General features: G+C 43.4%; 2 protein-coding genes across 2 annotated transcripts in view; one reads left to right on the top strand and one right to left on the bottom strand.

Annotated features, from left to right (window-relative positions):
- LOC138364250 (programmed cell death protein 5-like) overlaps positions 1-87 on the top strand; it is an 18,854-nt gene extending 18,767 nt beyond the window's left edge. The window contains exon 4 of the mRNA XM_069323625.1: positions 1-87. This exon is cut by the window's left edge and continues 847 nt beyond it. The gene's annotated coding sequence lies outside the window, so the exon portion shown is untranslated.
- Positions 88-6,048: 5,961 nt separating this feature from the next.
- On the bottom strand, positions 6,049-23,409 carry LOC138364249 (probable ATP-dependent RNA helicase DHX35). Its single transcript, XM_069323623.1, has 5 exons — positions 23,100-23,409; positions 18,926-19,044; positions 16,786-16,969; positions 11,802-11,955; positions 6,049-6,209 (listed from the first exon to the last, which is right to left on the bottom strand). The coding sequence occupies exons 1-5, from the start codon at positions 23,272-23,274 to the stop codon at positions 6,086-6,088; spliced, it is 756 nt and encodes a 251-aa protein (XP_069179724.1). The 5' UTR covers positions 23,275-23,409; the 3' UTR covers positions 6,049-6,085.
- Between the last annotated feature and the right edge of the window lie 1,591 nt (positions 23,410-25,000).

Raw genomic sequence — 25,000 nt, 5'->3', positions numbered from 1 at the left:
CCAAATGCACCTTAGAAAAAAAATTCTGTGTTTCCCTGACTGTTAAAAAATGTTTGTAAATTAAACTTTGATCCCATAGCTAATTTTATCAATAATCTGTATTTTATTTGCCTACTATTTGATAGCCGACTGCCCTCCATTGTGTTTCCTTGTCATGGTGAGGGGCTCACATACATCTCTCTGGGACCGGTGTGGGTTGCCTCGACTCCTTTCCTGTCCCTCTTTGGGAGTGTGTATGTGCGAAAGAACACAAACGTAGGGTCCTTGTGAGTCACCGAACTGCCCGCAGGAGGGGGTCGCTTGTGAGGTGTTGCCGTAAGTGGATGGCTGGGTTCCAGGCTGGGGCAAAAGGGAGAATGAGGTCTTTGCACCAGTATAGGAGAATGGACAAAGCAGTAGGACTCCTGTTAAAAAGGGGGGAGCACTGCTGGGGACGACGCACCCCTTCCTGCACAGGCCTGCGCTCAGCCTCCCTGGTAGGGGTATTTCTTGGTTCCAGTCACCAGACCTTTTAAAATACATGATATATGGATACTGACATGACCTTTAACCAGGCTCATGGGGTGGGCGACCAGGCCCCTGAGTCAGACTGTGATGGAATATTGGGCTCTATAGTCCCCGCTACATTGGGCCCAGACCGGACTACTCCCTCCCGCTCCCCCTCTCTCCTCTGTGGTAGGGTTGAGTCCCAAGCCCCCAGTGGTGACCACCTCGTCCCCTGGCACGGCTCTGTCTCTCATTGTGACTACTGCACCTTTTAACCCCTCTCGGGGTTCTCAATGCCGTCCCTGCCACTGCCGCACTCACACAATCCCTTCCCATACTATATATACCACGCCTTGTTTGGTCCTGCTACATGGGCTAAATCCTTTGATCTCCACCATCTGGATTCTTCTACTCCTGACGATTCTCCCTCCATAAACACCTTGTTGATTCAGTAGATGCCTCTGTTACTTTTAACCCACCCGTCTCGGTACACGTGTCGTCACTGCTCCTTCTCAGGAGGCAGCTACCTGCTTAGCTGCATTGTCCTTCATTGGGGAGACCCCTGTTCAGGTCTCAAAAAACGCTCGGTTAAATGCCAATGTTGACGGCACTGTTCTCCTCCCACACCATGTTGCAACTAGTGTTAGGGACCTAAAAGACTTCCACAAGGATATTAAACATGTCCTCGAAGCCCAAGGCCATCCGTCCTCCGGATGGACACGTTCACTCAACCCCCCTCGTGGTCTTCGCCATCAGCTCCTTTGAGTTGTGAAAATCACCTTTGATAGTAGTTCCCTTCCGCTCTATAATTCTTGTTGGTGCCAGATGCTCCATTCAGGAGTACATTCCCTCTCCTAAACTTTGCAATAAGTGCTGGAAGTTCAGGCATGGGGCCCTCAAATGCACAAGTACTGTGTATCTATGGCCCCATGTGTGGGGACGATGATCACTAAGTCAGGCTTCTTCTTTCCCAGGTTCGCTGCTTCAATTGTGGTGAGGCCCACCCTACCTTCTCTCGCTTGTATATACACTACAAACTTGAGGAAGCCATCCTCAACTTGAAACACCGGGATCGTCTGTCTTTCTGAAGCGAGATGCCAAGTTCGCTGTCTCGCCCCTTTCACTGGCGTATCCTATGCTCTCGTATTGCGTTCTATCTCTCCTCGTCCTTCCTACCTTACTCAGTCTCACAACCGTTTCCACGCCTTAGACTCGGACACGTCCACAGCCTCCTCCCCTGTTCCTTTACTTTCTGTCCCGAAGGGTCCCCCTCCTGGTTCTCTATCTGGAGTTCCCCCCCCCCCTTTTTACCCAGTCTGCCATGTCTCCTGTGTCTTTTTTTCTCATCTCCCCCCGATCCTCCTTCCCATCCCTCCCCCAGTCTCTTGGCCCTCCATGCTGCCTGTCTGTCCAGGCTGTTGTCAATCATCCTCCCAGCAATCTTCATGTTGTTCGCTCCCATTCTTCTGTTGAGACAATTGAGTCTGTCGCCACATGTTGTTGGAACACCTGTCTCTTTGAGTCAGAAACGTGAACCTGGCTCCTCTTCTCCGTCCTGCCCGGTGGGTAAGAAGGCATCGCTTTCTTCCTCGCCCCCCACCTCTGACTATCGCTCTGTCCCCTCCCATTTCGGTGGTCGGGCCCCCTTTCCCAACTATGGAGGTTTCTTTAGTCCCCGATTCCCTCTTGGTTGCTGCCCTTGCTGAGGTGCGCTACCCGGTTTCTGCCCCCCCCCCTCCTCCTGCGGTCCTTGACTGCCCCTCTTGGTTGTCTCCTCCTCCAGATCCTGCCTGTCTGCCTCTGGTCTGTCCTCCCGCTCCCTTCACTCATCCTTACTCAGTTTACCCATGCCCCCTAACCCTGATCCTGATCTTATTTAATATGCTGTGTTCTTCTTTACCTTTGTTTCTTCATTGTTCTCTGTTGCTGTCCTTTCTCTTTTTGCCAATGTCTATTCTTCAATGGAATATTCGTGGATTTTATCCTGTCTTCCATGAACTCCAACTTCTGATATACACAAAGTGGTGAAAACTGTGTATTCTCCAGAAGCTGATGCTTGGTGCTCGTCCTGGTCACTTTCGTGGTTATTCCCTTTTTCCTCTCAAAAGCTGGGGCCTATAACTCTACTGCTCTTTTGATTCGTACTGATATTCCCTTCGTCCCTCTACTTTTTCAATCGCCTATCCAATGTTCTGCTGATCGTGTCTTTGTGAGTAAATAGTATACAGTTTGTTCTATTTATTTTCCCCCAAACGTCCCGCTTTCTCTTCCTGATCTTAAGCACCTACTGGACTCCTTGCCAGAGCCTGTGCTCCTGTTGGGTGATTTCTACTGTCGACATACTCTCTGGGGTGATGTTCTGACAAACACCCGAGGCCGCCTTCTCGAACCGTTCGTTTTCTCTTCTTCCCTGTCTTTTCTGAATTCTGGTGAACCCACTCATGTGGACTCAAGAACTGCACCCTTTCCTGTCTTGATCTTTCTCTCTGCTTGTTGTCTCTTTACTTGGATTTCACGTGGCAGTTCTTGATGACCTCTATAAGTGACCATTTCCCCATCCTTGTTACCCCTTCTCTTTTTTTACCCTCCCCTCTCCTTCCCTAGGTGGCAGTTTGCCAAGACTGACTGGAACCTATTCACCCTACGTGCTACTCTCTCCGACCTCTCCACTCTGCCTCTCCCTTGCGTCCTCCTTTTTCATGACACCATCTTCGACACTGCCCTCCATTCTATGCCTCGCTCTACCTTTCGGGGCACACGGAAGTGTGTTCCCTGGTGGAATGCGGACTGTGCCCGGGCTGTCCTCTGTAAGCGTGCAGCCTGGAAGAAATACCAACGCCGGCAGACGGCTGATTCGTTTATTTTGTTTCGGAAGGGAAGTGCATTGGCCCGCAGGACCATCCGTACAGCTAAACGTGAGTTGGAAATCTTATGTTTCTACCATTCCACCGATACTCCTCTACCGCAGATCTGGAAGAAAATCAGCAAGATAGCGGGTAAATTCATTCTAGATGTCTTGCTAGTCCTTCACCCCCCCCCCCCCACCTTCCCCCTGTGGTACTATTGTGGCAGACCCAGTGCAGGTCGCAACCGAACTGGGTTCCCACATTTCTACTGTTAGCTCTGGTTCTCATCTTCCTCAATCCTTCCTTAGTAAACCCGTATTTGTATAACCAGGTCAGGGAGTCCTCATCAGTCCCTGAGGACTGGCTCGATGCTATCGTACTCCCTATTCAGAAACCGGGGTCTCTCGGGACTTTCCCTAAGGACTTCCGCCCTATTGCCCTCACGAGTTGTGCCTGCAAACTCTTTGAACGTATGGTCAATTTTCGTCTGATGTGGCTCTTGGAACACTATCACCACCTCTTCCCTTCTCAATTTGGTTTTTGCAAGTGCCGCAGCACGACTGATGTTTTGGTAAATTTGGAGGTCTATATTCGTACTGCTTTTGCTGCGAAAACCTCCGTTGTTGCTGTTCTTTTTGACCTGGTAAAGGCTTACGACACCATATTCTGTCTCAACTTCGTTCTTTTGGCCTTCGTGGTAATCTCCTCTCTTCCTCTCTCGTCATTCCTTTAGAGTGAGGCTTGGTGCCACTCTCTCTCTGCCTCTTTTCAGCAATACGAAGGTGTACCCCAAGGTAGTGTTCTGAACACTACTCTTTTTTCTGGTTGCCCTCAATGGTCTTCTTCCCTCTCATCCTTCTGGTGTCGTCTCCGATCTCTACGTTGACGATCTTACCCTTTGCTGTCGAGGTGGTGATTTGCCTCTCCTTCAATGGTGGCTTCAACTTGCTATTGATGCCGTGTTGTCTTGGGCCACCAATCATAGCTTCAAGTTCTCTGCAAATAAGACTTGTGCTATGACTTTTACTCGGAAGCATGTTGTTCTTCATCCCTCTTTGTCGCTTTGTGGTCATCCCCTTGTGTACAAAGATTCCGTTAAGCTTTTGGGGTTAACCTTTGACACTCGTTTATCTTGGTCACCCCATATCTCTTACCTCTGAGTTGAATGCTCTAAGGCCCTTAACCTACGTAAGGTGTTGTCCCATACTTCTTGGGGAGCGGATAGGCGCACATTCCTCTCTCGTACCGTCTAAACTTGATTGTGGTTGCCCTGCTTATTTGTCTGTTTCTCCTTCTACTCTTCGCCGTCTGGATGCTTTGCACCATACTGGGTTGTGCCTCAGCTCTGGTGCCTTTCGTTTGACTCCTACCCTCAGCTTGTATGTTGACACTGGCTTACTATCTCTCCAGGACCGCCGTGATCGCTATGGTCATTGCTACCTTGCACGGTCCTTACAACACCCTCACTCTTGCCTATGTCGTGCTTCGACTTTTACCTCCCCTGTAGTTCCTGTTCCCCTTCACCACCTCCCTCTTTTTGTCCGGATGTCTCGCCTGCAAAATTCTCTTTCGGTTAGTATTACCAATATTTCTCCTCGTGTTGTTCTGTCCTTGCCCCCGTGGAGGGTCCCCCCCTTCCTAAATTTTGTAAATCCCTGATCTACATCACTAAAGCTTTTACCCCTCCTACAGTTATGAAACACTTTTTCCTTGAATACTTTTCTTCACACTTTCGCTCCATTTCCATCTTCACTGATGGATCTAAGTCTGCAGATGGTGTAGGCTACTCTGTTGTTTTTTCCTGACCGCACTTATATGTGTCGCCTGCCTCCGGAAACTAGCATCTTCACGGCATAACTTCATGCTATTCTCTATGCTCTTCATCTACTGCTTTCTCACTGTCAATCCTCTTTTGTGGTTGTAGTTGACTCTCGCAGTGCCCTCATGGCTCTAGTCCTTTAATCCAGTCCATCTAGTGGTAGTTGAGATTCAACTTTGGCCGTTTCTTTTCTCCAGTCGATATAAGACAGTAGAGTTTTGCTGGGTTCCCAGCCATATTGATGTTTCTTTAAATGAGCGTGTGGACGCTGCTGCTAAGGAAGCTTTCCGCACTTGTCCCATCTCCCGTAAAGGTATTCCTTATTCTGACTTTTACCCAGTTAATTATTTCTCCATCCTTGCCCATTGGCAGGATTGTTGGTCCTCTGTTACTGGTAACAAACTGTGTACTCTTAAGAGTAGTGTGTCCCTGTGGCCTTCCTCCTATCACCGTAACCGACGGTGGGGAAACAGCTCTGGCAAGGCTGCGTATTGGCCATACACACTTAACTCGTGGACACTTAATGGAGCGCTGCCCTGCTCTTTATTGTCCAAACTGCATTGTCCCTCTTACAGTTGTGTATATCCTTGTTGACTGTCTTGCCTTCCAACCGTCCCTCGATAAAATTCTTGGTAAATCAGATACTCTTTATCATTCGTCTTATGCGTTTCTGTTCTCATATTGGCATCTTTAGTGATATTTAGCACCCTCTGATTATTCCCCACATTTGATGGTGCTACACCATCAAATGTGGTGAATGCTCTAAGCATTCTAAGCATTCCCGGCTTGGTGCCTTCTTTTGATAATTACTTGATAGCTGAGGAATGTGTGTACATTCATCCATGTCATTACAAGCTATAAACCAAAATTTTGTTCAGTGGTACTGAAAAAAAGTGCTATATTTTACAAAATTTTTACTTGAAACACTGTTTTATTAATCTTGCAAGGTCCTTTTCTCGTAGAAATGTGGTGCAAGCTCAAGCAGCCAAGTAGGATCAATCACAGTTAAATCACGCATAAACATTTGTGATGTGTGCAGCACTTCATGGAATAACACCCTAAAAAAGATAGAAATAAAAATTATAAAAGTTTCAGAACTCGCTTAAGTTACGTTTGCTGGCCAATGTAATTATATATTCAAACCTTTGTACAAGTAGGTAACATTATATTTCATAAGCTGACTAATACAATGTAAAACTCTGACCCAGAATAAATAAATAGATCTTTTGGTGTATGTAAACATTCTAAGGAAGGTGATTAATGCAGAATAACTAAGTTCTCAATATAAAGTATTATAAAATTGAATGTAGAGTATTTTTTGTAATCATTAAATTTTTATTAACTTTCTTTTTTTTAAAAAGCAAAAGAATTGCTTTCATAGAGTAGGAATATACAGTATAGAAATAATATCTTTAACCCTTCAAATGCGCGAATCAAACATGGACGATTTAAAGTACTGCTTAAGCTCACTTATCTGAATGCAACCCGTTCTTGCACTTTCTTACAGTCAATATTGACTTATTAAATAAGTGCATATGTGACATACTAATTTATTGTGAATGTTTTAGTTTACCTTGAAAAGCTTCATAGAAAACACCGACCTTACCTAACCTTCTTAGTATGTTAAGATAAGCATTTTATTGCTTCGTAATTACAATTATTACTTAACCTATAATAGATTAAGTAATAATTGTAATTACGAAGCAATAAGATGCTTATCTTAACATACTAAGAAGGTTAGGTAAGGTCGGTGTTGTCTATGAAGCTTTTCAAGGTAAACTAAAATATTCACAATAAATTAGTATGTCACATATGCACGTATTAAATAAGTCAATATTGACTATACGAAAGTGCGAGAACGGGTTGCTGAATTACTGTATATGGGAAGGACCCCCTGCCGGATAAGCGGAATTCTTACAGGGAAGTACAAAAATTACTATACAGTGGCACCTCGACTTACGATTACCCCTGCTTACGATAATTTCGAGTTATGATGTAAATTTCATCGAAAAATGCGACTCAACATCCGATGGTGTCGTCGACTTGCGATATTTGTTGGTACACGTTCGGGTCGACCGAGTGCGTGGTTCCCAGTCACGCGGCCGACCTACCTCAGTTTACTACAGCTGCCCGCTTAGTGACGATCGCGCCTATAAGAAATTTTGTTTTTGTGGTGATTTTTTGCATTTTGAACATTAAAGTAATTATTATATATCACGGCATGAGTCCCAGGAAAGTCGGTGGTAAGGCTCAACGTATGAGATCCCATGTAAGGATGACCATAGAGCAGAAACCAGAGATTATTCGTAAATATGAAGATGGTGTGCAGATTGTTGGACTGGCTAGGCAGTACAGTACAACAAATCTCAGTCAATGATATCACCATACTGGCTAAGAAAAAGGACATTATGGGTGCTAAAGTGATGCATCATTACAGACAAATATTGAAACGAAGGGAAAAACAAATGTCTCTTGACAAATTTGTATCGAGACAAACAAGCACTGAATCACAACCAGGTCCTAGTGGTATTCAGGCAAAACATAGGAGAGAGAGAGTACCCCAGAGAAAACATCACTGCCTGATGTGATAATGGAAGGGGACTTCCCTTCCAAACAGTAAAAGCTCTCCTCCTTCCCCCTCATCACCCATCTTCCATATGCCATTAAGAGCCCTCCATAAAGGTAAGATAAACTTAGGTACTGTATTGTAGTTAGAAAGAAACATTGTATTCAGTACAAATGTATTTGTATGTTAATATTTTAGAGGGTGGGGAACGGATTAATTCAAATCCCTTTATTTCTTATGGGAAAAATCGGTTCGACTTACGATATTTTGACTTACGATCCGTCTCTGGGAACAGATTAGCATCGTAAGTCGAGGCCCCATTGTATTAGCAATTTGTTTGAAGCACAACCACCATAACTAATTTCCATACACTATAAATAAAAAAAATAATTCAAGAGAAACTATCTTGCCTTGTAGTTCTCTTGTGTGATACTATAGATTTTGAAGTGTGTAGTTCTTGAAAATTTATGTAACCTAATCTCCAGTTATCTGAATTTGTTCGGATAACCCAAATACAGGGGTACCTCGGTTTACGAATTTAATCCGTTTCTGGAGACGATTCGTAACCTGAAAATTCGTAAACTGAAGCAAATTTCCCCATAAGAAATAATGGGAAATGAATTAATCTGTTCCTGACTCCCCAAAAACCTCACTTCAAAGTAAATTTTATACCTAATTCACCCAAATCTTCACTACAAAAGTATGTTCAAGTTACTACTTACCCTTGCTGATGACTCATGTTGGCGTATGAAGATTGTGAGGAGGGGGGGGGAGGAGGAGAGGTGTTACTGTTTGAAAGGGGGGGGGGGTGTCCCTTTCCACTGTAACATCAGGCAGTGAAGATTTCTCTGGAGTGCACACTCTAGCACGTTTTGCCTGCATACAACTAGATCCTGGTTGTGGCTTACTGCTTGATTTTCTCACAAGGAAACATTCCTTTAAAGATTGTTTTTCCCTTTGCAACACTTGTCTGTAGTGAGGCATCACATTGTCATTGAAAAGATTAATGCAATGGCCTACTACAGCTTTCTCTGGGTGAGTCGTTTCAATAAAAGTTTGCATTTCTTTCCACATCCTACACCACTTCCTAATTGTTGAGGAAGGGACATTCTCTACTGCCTCATCCTCTGAAGAAATATCCTCAGCTGCCTCTTGTTGCTGCTCCTTTTGAAGGGCTTGGAGTTCTTCGGTGGTCAGTTCTTCGTTGTGTTCTTCAACCAACTCCTCCATATCAGCACCATTCAATTCCAAGCCCATTTTCCGGCCCAGAGTAACAATTTCCTTAACAATAGGCACTTCACTTACAAGCTCAAACCCCTCAAAGTCTAGTTCTGACACACATTCAGGCCACAATTTTATCCAGCCAGAGATCAGGGTTCTTCGAGTCTCTTCTTGCCAGACTGTCAACGAGTTTTAAAGCACTACATATGTTAAAATGGTTTTCCAGAACTCTTTGAGGGTGAGGTTTGTGGCATTAGTCACTTCAAAACATATCTGGAAAAGTGCCCTTTCATAAAGTTTCTTAAAATTCGCTATGATTTTCTGGTCCATAGGCTGAATTAGAGGAGTGGTGTTAGGAGGAAGGAACTTTGTGACAAAATTAAATTTGTTCAACAATGGACCTGGAGGACGAGCAGGAGCATTGTCGAAAAGCAGGACCTTGAGTGGCAAACTTTTCTCCTGCAGATATTTTTGTATGGCAGGGCATACCACATCATTTACCCACTCCGTAAAAATAATCCTAGTCACCCATGCCCTCCACATCACACACATTTGGTTTTTCTGCACACTATATTTTTTTAAAACCTTTAGATTTTCAGAATGATACACAAGTAAGGGCTTAATTTTCAAATCCCCACAGCACAAGCGTAAACCTATCTTTTATAGGCTTGTGTCCAGGCAATGATTTCTCCTCGTGAGTAATGTATGTCCTCTTAGGCAATCTTTTCCAGAGCAGTCATGTCTCATCACAATTAAACATTTGTTGCAGTAGGAATCCTTCAGCCTCTACAAAATCTTTAAATTCTTTAATAAATCTTTCAGCCACTGGTTTATCTGAGCTGGCAGCCTCCCCATGCCTCACAACACTATGAATACCATTTCTTTTTTAAACCATCCCCTGCTTGCTTTAAAGTCTTTCGTATCTGCACTCGTTCCAGGGGTTTTCTTTACAAGGTCTTCGTGCAATACCCTGGCTTTCTCACAAATGATGGCCTCTGAAACACTATCACCTGCTAACTCCTTGTTGTGTATCCAAATTAATATCAACTTTTCCACATCCTTAAGTATTTGTGTTCTTTGTTTCGTGATTATTGATACACCTTTTGCCATTTAAGCATTCAAAATGTCATTTTTCTTGGCAAGTACAGTGCATATTGTTGACATGGATTTGTTGTATTGCTTAGCTAGTTCAACAACACGAGTACCATTTTCATGCTTACGAATGATCTCTTGGTTTTTCTCTATGGTCATTCTCACATGTGATTTCTTGCCTTGAACCTTACTACTGGCTTTCTTGGGACTCATGGCAAGATATATAATAACTTTTATGCTCAAATAGCCAAAAAGAAACTGTAAATCCTTGCGAAGAATTCAAGTGGGATAGTCACTGGGCGTGAGGCGCTGGTTGAGGCGCGATCGCCGTGCCACCACGCTCTAGGTTGGCCGTATGCATATCAACAAACTCGTATCCTGAGGTAAAGTTTGTATCCCGATTCAAATTTTCCGAACAAATCGGGCTCGTAACCCGAAAAGTTTGTGAACCGAGGTACCACTGTACTGTATTTGGTTTAGCGGGCTTTGAATAACAGAGCTCGTACAGTACCACATAAGACTTAAAAGTCTCGCAAGTGCACAGGGCTCATATCTGCTTCCTTAGGCCCACAGTAAACAGATGCCATCTTGGCCACCCAGAGCCAGTGACCAAGGTGGCGCCATGAAACTTTTCATCGTCAATCTGAGAGCAACAAGAACCCTCTGAAGCGACAGCCTCACCACAGCGAACTCCCGCACCATGCTGTAAGCTTGACGGAGGGACGGACCCCACTGACCTTGGCTGGCCTGGTGAGCACTGGTCGCAAACCCCCAGCCAAGAGATGATGAATCCGTGTAATGAAAGTATCAAGTGAGGGCTTGGGTAGGCGTCACGGCACCGAACCCCGAAAAACCCGAAGAGGAAACCAACGATGCAAGGTCCCTAAGGCCGAACCCAACAATCGCGAGTGCAGTGAAAGAGACGTCCCTGAAGGAACCAGAACAGCTGCTGAAGCCAGACCTGACCTGGTGGGTAAACCAGCACGGCGAAGTTCAGACTCCCTCACTGATGCTCGAGCAACCGACGCATGACCTGGGAGCCCTCCAGAAACAGCCGAAGGTGGGACCGCAGCCGTAGCAACAACGCCTGTGGTAGAGGCAAAGAAGTGGTTCAAGAGTTCGGTGAGCTGGGAAACGACCAATCCCCTGGCGTGCAGACACGCTGACCAGATGGGAGCCCACACCAGCCTGTCGTTGAGGTAGGCCAGAACCCGTACTCCTAGTAGATGCAAACGGGTCACCGCGACTCTGGTAAGGCATGTGAAAACACGAGCTGCCAGATTCAAGCCGAATGGAAGGCAACAAAAGCAGTAAGCATGTCGCCCCTTGACAAACCTAAACCAGTCCCTGAACCCCAGATGAAATGAGATGTGTCAATATGCGTCCTGGAGATCCAGAGACATCATCGAACTTGGGACAAAGTGGTCATTCGAAAGGAGGGGCAAAAGACCCAGTGGTTCAGATGGGACAAGTCCAGAATGAACCTCAGATCCACACAGTCCTGTTTTGGATCTGAAAACAGGTGGGAGACCCACCTGAGGGACGAGGTTGTTTAAACCACGCATTACCCCCATGAGCGCTCATCAAGAGCAATAAAATGTATATACTCTTTTCAACTTTGTTACCTCAATGCTCGTCCTAGGTCTTTCATTTTGTTATCAATGTATGAAACAATCTTCCTCCTTGTGTCCCTGAAGGCCTGTCACTTGTTTAACTATATAAACAATGTTTTATTTAACTTAACCAAGAAGAAAGCCAGTATAGTACAAACCACTGTGGTTGTGTTTCAGTGTAGAGTACAGAGGATGGATGAATGCACAGCAATTGGTTCCCCCTCACAGTTCGATAGGTACCAGAGTGGTGGAGATAGGCAGCATTTGGGAACATACCCGCTGTGATGCATTTACACACAGCATCTACACCACCTGTGAATAAAAAACAAAGCAGCATTAAATTTAGTGAAATGCCTCTTTCTGGTACAGCCCTGGTGCTCCTTGCAGTTAACTTGCTGAGGTAGCTTCCCAATACTGAGTCCTAACAGTCATAGGAGTCCTGTTGGCTTACTGGGACCAGTCAGAACCTAGCTTTTTCAGAGAATGTGAAGAACTTCCTAGCCACTAGAACTGACACAGAAGGAACATGATGAAAAGACACAGAGGTGAAAAGATTGGCAGGAAACTTCATGCTGTTGTCATGGTTAAAGATGTAGGTGGGACACTGACAATTCTGCCACCTGCACACCACACAATGCAGTGACACCTCGGCTTACGAATGCCCCACCTTACGAATTATTCAGGTTACGAGTCCAATTTCTTTGTAAAATTTGAATCGGTTTATGAACTTTGGATGGAATACACAACTCGTCTGTAGCAGGTTGTGTGTATTCCATCCCTTGTAATGAGTGAGCATGTGTTTACATCAGCTAGACGGGTAAATCTCTTTCCTCGTGTTTAAAACAGCATTCATATGCTATTCGTACAGCCCAGCACTCCAGTGCATTGTATTTACATTCCAGTTTATGTGATCATTCTATCGACTTCATAGGAGCAAAATGTATTGTTAAAAGTAAGGATTTCGTTGAATGAAACGTGATCGAGTCTGCTCTGATCAAACACTGTAACAACAGCCTTAACCCTTAAACCGTGGAAATCATATATATACTTTCCGTGGCAAAACCGAAACCGCGCATGCCATGTAGTGTATGTATGATTTCGTGTCTAGCGCTATAATTTAAACTCCCCGCCTGGGATAGGGACAGCTATAGTGCAGCCACGACCGATAGTTGCCAGATGCCACCTAGAAAAAAAAATCCAGGTCAACATTTTTGGGTGTGAGAGCGTCAGTATTGAGCAAGCCACCAAGACTGGCGCACGCAGCACGAGCTCACAGCACCGCTGTTCAGCTGTTGATCACAGCATCGCCTACAAATGCCATAATATATATGATCATGCTATTAGTTAGCAATGATAGTATTATAGACCCCTGTGATAAAACTGACCAGGATTCTGATAACAGGATTGTGGTGATATTTAGTGCTGGGCTCCATGGAAGGAGTAAGGCTGTGGGAAGGAGGGTGGTGGCGTCGTTTTCTGACTGTGTGGGGCCACCTTTTATTGATTGCACTCACCATACCAGCTTAGTGGTTCGCTATGGTGAACACAAATGTCAGCCCGTCCTCCAAACAAAGATCCAAAAGTGATTCCATGCACCCGCCAAACCCCCTGTTTATGAAAGAAAAGCGGTTTACACACGACTCACAACTGCTGACGTTCGAACATATCCGGAACAAGTGCTTCACTGACGAATTTTGTTCGAATCACAACGCTATAAATGCTTCACCCATGTACTACAAATACAAATAATCGCCAACAGAACCTAAACACCTAACCTAACCTATCCTATGCCTATATATACACAATATGCTAATATAATATTAATTTATACTTGAGAAATTTCCCGTTTTGAATGAACAGCATGTTAAAATTTATGAATGCGTCTGTGGGGTTGACCGCTGGATGTAATGGACTCGAGTCGAGGACGGGTTGCAAATGTAGATACTTATATATAATGTGTGTATAGAGTCTGATAACAGCAATAGGGGTAGGTTGGGAGGCGCCATTTTGGTGAGGGAGGTGTGTCGTCTGCACGACTTATCATGTTGTTTACTGGTGGCCACTATGGTCTTTGGGCACCATACCAGCTTATTTGTATAGGTATGGTGAATAAAACAGGTAGATACTTATATACAATGTGTGTATATAGCGTAATAACACCACAAACAATATTGTTAGAGGAGAAATATTAGTGCATCTGGCCTTGTGGGCGGCCGCCACCAGCTGACTGTGTGAGTAGCTACGTCTTTGTGCCTTTACTCACCATACAAGCTTAGATGTACAGTTATGGTGAACAAAACATGTAAATGCTTATATATAACGTCTGTGTATAGTAAATAAATGCACAAACAGTATTGTGGGAGGAGAATGAGGGTAAGTGAGGTGTTGTTGAGGCAGGGAGTGGCAGCTAGTGGCTGGCTGGTGTGTGGCGGTCACGCCTCGTTGCTTTTTGACTCACAATACCAACTTAGTGGTTCGTTATGGTGAACAAAACATGCAAATATTTATATATAACCTGTGTATATAGTGTAATAACAGCAAAACTATTTGTTTATTGTTTTATGAACATAATAATTGAATAACTAATATGCACACCATAATTTTGAGTACAGCGATGGTTCACACATTTTATTATATAAATATATCACAATTCACTGCATTGAATAATATTACTGCAAAAGAAATAAGAACAAGTTAATCAGACACATTGAAATAATTAGGTAATAATATATTTGTGGCAACTGCCGCCCGACAGCTAGAGCGGAGTAGACCTCGTCTGGCGAAGGCTCTGTCAACGCCCCTTTTTTGCCACACTTCCCTTCCCAATTGCGGCTAAAATATGCCACCTACGATTTTTTTGTTATTTTTTCCGTGATCAGGGAACAAAAATGAACACTTTTACAAGACGAAAGAATTTTTTGGATTTTTTTTGTTGTTGTTGCGCCTGTGGGTGTTAAATCCATTTGGGCCCCTAATGGTTTGAGGGTTAATGTGACCCCTGGTATGTACAAGTTGGGCCTCAATATAGCACGTCAAAACAATATAGCATCCATTTAACCCGTATGGCACTTGGGGGATATTAACCCTTACACTGCTCAGGGGTCCTTGGGACATTTACACCCCTGTGCGCAAGAAAAAAAAAATCAAAATTTTTTTTCGTCTTCTAAACATGTTAATTTGTGTCCCCTGAGCACGGAAAAAATAAAAAAAAAATCGTAGGCGACATATTTTGGGCGCAATTGACCGAGGAAGTCTGGCAAAAAATGGGCGTTGACAGAGTGGTCGTCAGACCCGGTCAGCGTCACCCGCGCTGACAGATGGGAGTTGCCACAAAGATATTATTACCTAATTGTTTCAATGTTTCCGATTTATTTTTTCTTAGTTTTTTTGCAGTAATATTATTCAATAGTGTGTATTGTAATATATTTAATAATAAAAGTGGTGAATAATCGCTATACACAAAAGTATGATGTGCATATTAGTGATTCAATTATTATGTTTATAAAACAATAAACAAATAGTTTTGCTGCTATTACACTCTATACACAGGTTATATATAAGTATCTGCATGTTTTGGTCACCATAACGAACCACTAAGTTGGTATTGAGAGTCGAAAAGCAACGAAGAGTTACCGCCACACACCAGCCAGCCACTCGCTGCCACCCCTCAACACGCACTAAACTTTCTCCCCCAACAATACCATTTGTGGTGTTATTACACTATATACAAACGCTATATATAAGTATGTATATATTTTGTTCTAACTGTATAGCTAAGCTGATATAGTTAGTTCAGGCACTAAGAGTCGTCGCTATACACAGATGGCGGCTCCCTCACTCTTTCAAGGTCACACGCACTAAACTTTCTCCCCCAACAATACCGTTTGTGGTGTTATTACACTATATAGACGTTATATATAAGTATGTATATATTTTGTTCACCACAACTGTACAGCTAAGCTGATATAGTTAGTTCAGGCACTAAGAGTCGTCGCTACACACAGATGGCGGCTGGCGGCTCCCTCACTCTTTCAAGGTCACACGCACTAAACTTTCTCCCCCAACAATACCTTTTGCAGTGTTATTACCCTATATACACATATTATATATAAATATCTACATGTTTTATGCACCGTAACTGTACACCTAAGCTTGTAGAGTGCCCAAAGAACATAGTGGCCACCCTCTAAACAGCTAGACAAATCGTGCAGACGACGTCGCCTCCGTCACCCATATGGCTCCTCCCAGCATAATCCTTTTGCTGTTATTACACTAATACACACATTATATATAAGTATCTACATTTGTGTTCACCATAGAGAACCACTGAGCTGGTATGGTGAATGCAAACAATAACAGCTAGCCACACAGTCAGTAAACAATGCTGTCTCCCTCCATCTCTCAGCATCACTCCTGCCACAGCGCTAATTATTACAACAATCCTGCTATTATCACAACCCTGGTTATTTATATCACAGTCATGGGTCATCTGTAATATTGTCATCGCTAAATAATAACAATTATATATTTATTTTGACATTTTTCGGCGATGCTGTGGTCACAAGCTGAACAGCAATGCTGTTTGCTCATGCTGCGTGCGCCGGCCTTGGTTGCTCCAACAGTACTGTGCCTCTCACACCTGAGAATATTGCCCACGATTTTTTTTAAAATGGCATCTGTTTACAAGAGCCCTGAGGAAGCTACTGTGAACCCCGTGTAGCCGCGGGCCATTTGAATGAGGCCTGGCACCCTATGGCGTATATATACGCCATGCGCACCATGGGGCATGTTACTCAGGGCGTATATATACGCCATGCACAGTTTAAGGGTTAATAGGAGCTGCCTTGTATGGGCCAATAGGCCGTCTGCAGTTACCTTCTTTCTTATATTTCCTTTCCTTCACTTATTCTTGGTGGTCAGGTGATCTGCCCAGGTGGATATAAAGGGGGCGGTGTGGGGCAGAAGGGAAAATAAGACGGGTGGAGTGGGAGAAGGGGAGACAGACAAGACTATCCCAGGCACCACCAGGTATCCCTCCTAGTAGAATAATATCTAAAGCAATTATAAATCAGTATAATGTTTTCTAGATGGGAGGACCCCATGAAACACGGTCCATTTAATAAATAAGCAAAATTATATTACCTTCACTAGAAGTCACTGGAATACTGAAGTTGACTAAAATCTTTTCCATTCTTGCCCTAATCTCAACAGCTCGACGGAGAGCACGGTGATTAATGAATTTCTTAATGCACCACTGTTTTGACTCTCCATGTTTTGTGTAAGCAGTGAACACATTTAATAGTGTAATTAAGTCTCCTTCATTAACCTGAGAAAAGAAATTCATTATTATTTCCAAAAGCAAAATTTGTGTGACTATATTCATAAATTGTATTATAGATGGTAATCATTCTTTCATTCTATATACAATACCAGTACTTTTTTTGACATGCAGAGCCCCGGTAGTAATCAAGATCAAATCATGATTTCTGAACATCTGGTGAGCAAGTCAATATTATTCTGGGATACAGTATTTGTATGAATATAAGCTGCCGTCAAATGCCATAATATTTATAAAAAAACAAAAAAACAAAAACAGCGTTGAATGTAATGAAATGCCATTTTCTGGGTGAGCCCCAGAGGCTTCCTGAAGCTTATTGGGCTAATGTATGTTATATTAGACCGGGACATTAGCTAAGGAGTTCAGACTTACCAGGGACCAGCGCCAGAACCTGGCCCCTTCAGAGAGGTTTCAGGGAGCAAAGGCCATATTTTATATATTTATATATATCTGGCTATATTTTACTAGAAAGAATTTGATAATCAAAATATTATTTTATGTATGCATTATTCCATTAATAGGTGCATATTAACAGTATAAGATTTACCCCCACCTAAAGGGTGTGCATGGAAATAGCTCTAAATTTAATATAAATTTACAGTTCATTTAACTAGATTTATTTGATTTCATGTTTGCATTTATTATAGGAGATCCAAGAGTCACAGGTTCTCTTAATTATTAATATAATTCTGGTCCTTCGAAATTATTTACTATTATTGTATTGTAGAGCTAATTTTCCCCACACCTATTGTCTGTTGGGTCGCTGAAACCTTCGACCCTGAGTCATATGGGGGTGTGCTCCCGTCACGTGTCTCTTCATCCCAGCCTTCCTGTTGATGTTTGGGCATCCAAGGCAGTGACTGCTCTTCAGCTTCATTCTCTAGGTTACAGCAGTCCTACAAGATGCAACAAGAGCCTAGCCCACACAACACACTTATAGAATAGAATATTCTATCAGGATAGAAAACATACACATGAAGTTAACATTAAAATAATGAACAACACAACACACAAATGGCCCCTGCAGAAAAATAAAGTTCAAGAATTCCAGGCACTTAGCTTGAAGCAGCAGGGCTTGTCCACAATTGGTGGACTGGAGCACTATATGCAGAATTTCCCCTACACATACAGAGCATAACTGGCTAACCTCTCAGTGTTCATAAGAGAACTCAACAGACACCTTGAAAGGATACCTGATCATCCAGGCTGTGGCTTTTATGTCAGGCTGTGAGCAGCAACATCGAACAGCTTGATTGATCAGACCAGCACCTAGTAGGCCTGGTCAGAGACTGGGCAGCAGGGACATTGATCCTTGGAATCAACAGGTAGTCAATAGGTATGTAGTCAACGACATAAGCTCGCTGCCTGGTGGTGGTGATCGGCATTAACGACTTTTGAATTAGTTTGAGTGAATTCCTTGTTGTGTATGAATTGCTTAGCAGTTTCGAGACATTGCTTTCAGTAAACCCTCCAGGTATCTGTAATGCTTCGCTGATTATCTTCAGGCTTTTTCAGGTGGGATGGTGAATTGTTACGCAGTCCCTGTGCCTCTGTGAGGGAGGACAGATTCTGGCTCTGGTCGGCCAAACGGAACTTCTGTGATTGATGTGGCATATAGTATGGAGAAATTTTAGCAAGACAGCCTCAAGGAGCACCAAATTCTCAGAATGAATGGGGGGGGGGGGAACCTTTGACAAACCACCGGCTTCCTGTCCTTGTCGTGGCCAATAGATAGAAGGTGCCCTCAGGGAAATTCAGGTTTAAGTGGTGAGGGAGGATTGCCTGCTTTGGTAACCCAGGAAGCAGTTGAGCATGACTTGTGAAGCACTTCTTTTGGTTAAGGGATAGGAGACAGACTAAGAATGTTTTATCTTATCAGGTTGGGCTCTGTGGCCCACATAAACATACTACTTTTTTGTCACAAATATACATCTTTTCACATACCTGGAAACTTCGGTGGTTAGCACGTGCATGGCATTCTTGACCTCGAGGTATTGTGAATACATTTTGAACTTGCAACATTGCCAGAATTGACAAAATCTCTTGTGAACACCCAAAGTCACCTGAAATAAATCCATAGAATCTTAATAATTTTTTTTCTTGCAATGTATTTGTTATCATTTTATTAATTCTGCTAGAATTTACCTACTTAAAATTATCTGTTAGATTAACCCTTAACATGCTCGGGGTATAATATCCTTTGTTCCCCACAGGAGCATGTAATTTTGAAAAAAAACAAAAAAATTCTTGCTAATCTGTTAATTTGTGTTCACTGATCATGGGAAAAATAATAAAAAATTCGTAAGTGGCATATATTGCCCGCTATAGGGCGCGGAAGTCTGGCAAAAAACAGGAGAAGACAAAAAACAGGAAAAAACTGACTCAGCGTGCGTCCCAGGCGGTCTGTTGATCGCCAGCTGTCAGGCCGGAGTTGCCACAAAGAGATAATTACCTAATTATTTCAATGTCTCTGATTTTTCATAGTTTTTTGCTGTAATATTATTCAATAGTGTGTAGTTTGATATATTTATATAATAAAATGAGTGAATCATTGCTGTACTCAAAAATATGGTGTGCATATTGTTGATTCAATTATTATGTTCATCAAGCAGTGAACAAATACTTTGTCAGTCATTACACTATATAATAGGTTATATATAAGTATTTGCATGTTTTGTTCACCATAACGAACCACTAAGTTGCTATTATGAGTCAAAAAGTAACGAGGAGTGACCGCCGTGTACTAGCCAGCCACTCACACCCTCCCTCAAGTTACCTGACTTGCCCACATACTCCTCCCACAATACTGTTTTTTGCTTTTATTCCCTATATACAGACGCTATATATAAGTATCTACATTCGTGTTCACCATAACGAACCACTAAGTTGGTATGGTGAGTGGCAGTAGCAGTGGCAGCCAGTGGCAGCCCGCCACTGGCTGCCACTCCCTCCCTCCTTCACCTCACCTGACTTGCCACCATTCTCCACCCACCATACTGTTTTTGCTTTTATATACAGACGTTATATATACGTATTTACATGTTTCGTTCGCCATAACTGTACATCTAAGCTTGTATGGTGAGCAAAGGCACAAAGACGTAGGACCTCACACAGTAAGCTGATGGCTGATACTTCTCCAACAATACTGTTTGTGGTGTTATTACGCTATATACACACATTATATATAAATATCTACCTGTTTTATTCACCATACTTGTACAAGTAAACTGGTATGGTACCCACAGACCATCGTGGTAACCGGTAAACAGCACCGTTGTCTGCACGGTGGTGTCGTGCAGACGACGCCACCGCCCTCACCAAAATGGCGGCTCCCAACCTACTCCTCTTGCTGTTTATACCCTCTATACACACGTTATATATAAGTATCTACATTTGTGTTCACCATAGTGAACCACTAAGCTGGTATGGTGAGTGCAGTCAATAAAAGGTGGCCACACACAGTCAGAAGACATCGCCACCACCCTCCCTCCCACAGCATTACTCCTCCCTCCATGGCGCACAGCGCTAAATATCATCACAATCCTGCTATTATCAGAACCCTGGTCAGTTTTATCACAGTCAGGGGTCTTCTGTAATAATAATCACCGCTACATAATAGCATGAACAAGTATATTATGGCAGTTTTAGGCGATGCTGTGGTCACAAGCTGAACAGCAGTGCTGTGAGCTCATGCTGCATGCGTCAGGCTTGGTAGCTCACTCAATACTGAGGCCCCTAACACACGGAGTTTGGCCCACGATTTTTAAAAAAAATGGCGTCTGTTTACAAGAGCCCTGATGAAGGTGTGGTGAACCCTGTGTATCCGCGGGTCGTTTAAATCTTGCGTAGTACTCCAACACGTCATATGACGTGATGCGCACTTTTTCTGTAAATTACTCAACACATCATATGACGTGTTGCGCAGTTTAAGGGTTAAGGACCTGCCCGAAATGCTGCGCGTACTAGTGGCTTTACAAGATTGTAAATACTATGCTATGTATTCTCACAAACCCAATGTATCTTTTTGTATATAAATAAATAAATATGCCTGTCTGTATCAGTGATAATACACAATATATTAAAATGAATGGCAGCTTTGGTGATTTATTGGAAATACATGTATATTTCATTATCATTACCCTGTTTCCCACTTTCACTGGGTAGGGAGGCATCTGCCTGGAGAAAAAGGGTCAATAATATATTCAAATAAATAAGAGTTGAATGTAATGAAACATCTTTTCTGGTGGGGCTCCTAAGTAGCATTCTGAGCTAAGCTCTGGTCGAGCCAAACCTTGGGGAGATACACCATTTTTTCATCATATGGGTTCACAGGCACATCTACAAGGTACCAGGAATAAAAAAAAAAAAAAAAAACAGCATTTGGATGTAACTTGACGCCATTTTCTGGGTGAGACCCGGAGGCTCCACAGAGCTATCCAGGCTGATGTGTTACTATTAGCTTTCTGGCATCAGTCAAAGTGCATGGAGTTCTTGCCTACCAGGGACCACGAGCCAGAACCTGGCCCCCTCAGAGAGGCATGAGGAGCAATGGCCTATAGAAAGGCCTGTGTGGTTGGAAGCATTCTATGTCTGCCATCGACCGGGTCTGGCACCCAGCAAGGTAGCGCCCCAAAACAAACCCCTATTCTGGTGAAAACATTGCTACTGAAAGCCGAATGAGTGGACTAAACTCCCCAAACGAAAACTAGCAACTAGCATGACGTTGTCACATCGCTGCGCCACCGCCTGCGAACCCTCTCCCTCCCTGGGAGGGGGAAGGGGAAGTCCCAGACCTCCACGCCGGTAATCCAACCTCCAGTTCTTAAGCTGGATGTCAAAAACACATGAAAACACCTCCGACCGGATGATAGGAGGGATGCCGGGGAGCCTCCGGTTCTCACCCAGAAAATGGCGTTTCGTTATATTCAATGCTGGTTTGAAGACTTCAACATTTGTTCTGACAATATTTCTTATTCTTGCTTGGAGGATATTGAACAACCGTGAATCTCTGATGTTCATACGATGTTCTCTGATTGTGCCTATGGCACCTCTACTTTTCACTGGCTTTATTCTGCATTTCTTTCCAAATTGTTCACTCCAGTATGTTGTTATTTTACCATGCAAATTTGGAACCTGGCCTTCCAGTATTTTCCATGTTCAGTATATATTATTTGATACCTATCATCTCCTTTCTAGAAAGTACATTTTGAGCTTAAGAGAATGCAGGCGATAAGTCATAATAACGTGGTTGAAGTATGTTGACCAGACCACACACTAGAAAGTGAAGGGACGACGACGTTTCGGTCCATCCTGGACCATTCTCAAGTCAATTGTGACTTGAGAATCACAATCGACTTGAGAATGGACCAGGACGGATCGAAACGTCGTCGTCCCTTCACTTTCTAGTGTGTGGTCTGGTTAAGAGACAATCCCAATAGTTTAGGTGCTCTATCATGTCTGTGTGTGCCTTATATGTTCTCTGTATTCCATCTATCTCAGCAATCTCTCCTGCTCTGAAGGTGGTATCAAGCAGTACTTAATGCGGGACAGCATTTGAATAGTATGGGCATTGCGGTGAGATCCCTGGGTTTAAAGGTTCTCATAACCCATCCATTCTTCAACATTACAGGACTGGATAACCTAGGATAAATACTTTCTACAGCACTGCAACAAGAATGTTACTGGCATTGCAATAATGATATTACTTGCACTGCAACAATGAGGTTACTGGTACTGCTACTGCTAAATCATAATAGTCATCCAACCATTAGGTTAGACCTTCTAACCTTCAGGTTAGATAACAGCTCCACAAAACATAACTCATGAACACACAGTCTTACTGATAACGACAGGGCTCTGTGGGCCATCAGGACCAGAGGGCCAATACTTAAAGGAAGGAACATTGTTAGTCCACTATTTATTGTTTGACCATATGAGAGGTTTCACAAGCCCCACTCGATTGCCTTCCAGGTTGAATAAACTTCTCTCACCATGTAAAGGTAGTTCTCAAGTGGGCCTTCATCCACCAGCCTTGCAGTTAAGTTGCACAAATTAAATATTAGCCGATTCACAGGAACATTATTAATAGTATCTATTTACAATACCACTGTAACTTTACCTGAAACCAGTAAAATCTTGGCTAATTGGGGAGGTAATGGGAATTCTGCCATTTGCTGTCCCAGAGGCTTAGTGAGGGTACCCTCTTCAGTGAGAGCTCCCAGGGCAAAGAGTTCATCTAGTGCTGCTGATAAATGTTTTGCTGGTGGTGGTGACGGAAAATCAAATCGCAACATGTTTTCTGAAACAAATTTCCATGTTATTACAAATAAAATTTAAACAAATTTTTATTGGAAAAACTTACTACAATGCCGTAGTGCTTGAATGAAGGTGAAAGAAAGACCCCATTATATGTGTAGGGGCTCCCCCTTCCCCCTCCTGGGGAGGGGGAAGGGGGAGCCCCAGACCTCCTGCACTGGCGATCCACACCCTAGTTCTGAGAATGGATGTCAAAACACGCGAAAAAAACGCAGACGGGAGGGAGGGATGCCGGGGATCCTCCGGGTCTCACCCAGAAAATGGCGTTTCATTACATTCAACGCTGGTTTTCTGGGGAGAGCCCCTATGGCTCCCCGGAGCTAACTCACCACAGAGGAAGAATAAGGACTAACCCGGTAGGCGGTCACTACTCACTCCTCAACCCGAAGCCGAGACAACTGGCTGCATCCACCAACCCAAGCGACACAGGCCCGACCGAGCCCAGGGACGTAAACAAGGCAACGAGCAGCCAGGACCCTGTTTGAATGCCAAAATTCCCATGCCCGAATGTCCGCCCAAGACACAGTCCCAAAGAACGGCAGCAAGAGCCGCGAACTTGCGAACGTCACGGGCACGGGGATAGACCGCAGGCTGGCCAGACTTAACCCTTAAATGGCGCATGGCTATATACCATTTGACACCCACAGGCGCATACAAAAAATTTTTTCTTCCTAACCTGTTAATTTGTATTCACTGATCATGGGAAAAATAATAAAAAATCGTAGGTGGCATATATTGCCCGCTATAGGGCGCAGAAGTCTGGCAAAAAACAGGCGCTGACTCAGCGTGCGTCCCAGGTGGTCTGTTGATTGCCAGCTGTCAGGCCGGAGTTGCCACAAAGAGATAATTACCTAATTATTTCAATGTCTCTGATTGATTTTTCGTAGTTTTTTTGCTGTAATATTATTCAATAGTGTGTAGTGTGATATATTTATATAATAAAATGAGTGAATCATCGCTGTACTCAAAAATATGGTGTGCATATTGTTGATTCAATTATGTTCATCAAACAGTAATAACCGACTTTGTCGGTTATTACACTATATACACAGGTTATATATAAGTATCTGCATGTTTTGTTCACCACAACGAACCACTAAGTTCCTATTATGAGTCAAAAAGTAACGAGGAGTGACCGCCGTGTACCAGCCAGCCACTCACGCCCTCCCTCAAGTCACCTGACTCACCCACATTCTCCTCCCACAATATTATTTTTGCTTTTATTCACTATATACAGACACTATATACAAGTATCTACATTCGTGTTCACCATAACGAATCACTAAGTTGGTATGCTGAGTGGCAGTGGCAGCCCGCCACTGGCTGCCACTCCCTCCCTCACCTCACCTGACTTGCCACCATTCTCCACCCACCATACTGTTTTTGCTTTTATATACAGACGTTATATATAAGTATTTACATGTTTTGTTCACCATAACTGTACATCTAAGCTTGTATGGTGAGTAAAGGCACAAAGACATAGGACCTCACACAGTCAGCTGGCTGCCGCCCTCAAGGCCAGACGCACTAATATTTCTTCTCCAACAATACTGTTTGTGGTGTTATTACGCTATATACACACAATATGTATAAATATCTACCTGTTTTATTCACCATACTTGTACAAGTAAACTGGTATGGTGCCCAAAGACCATCGTGGTCACCAGTAAACAACATGAAAAATCGTGCAGACGACGCCAGCAC

Source organism: Procambarus clarkii, chromosome 13, assembly GCF_040958095.1.
Source record: "Procambarus clarkii isolate CNS0578487 chromosome 13, FALCON_Pclarkii_2.0, whole genome shotgun sequence".
Classification (NCBI taxonomy): domain Eukaryota; kingdom Metazoa; phylum Arthropoda; class Malacostraca; order Decapoda; family Cambaridae; genus Procambarus; species Procambarus clarkii.
The sequence above is the reverse complement of the archived record's forward strand: the minus strand, read 5'-3'. Positions and strand labels throughout refer to the sequence as shown.

Coding starts and splice junctions, on each gene's coding strand:
- LOC138364249 (XM_069323623.1), bottom strand. CDS start 23,274: ATGTTGCGATTTGATTTTCCGTCACCACCACCAGCAAAACATTTATCA. Junction 19,045..23,099: donor CAAGATTTTACTGGTTTCAG/GTAAAGTTACAG, acceptor GATTTATTTCAG/GTGACTTTGGGTGTTCACAA. Junction 11,956..16,785: donor TCCAGTGACTTCTAGTGAAG/GTAATATAATTT, acceptor TTTTATTCACAG/GTGGTGTAGATGCTGTGTGT.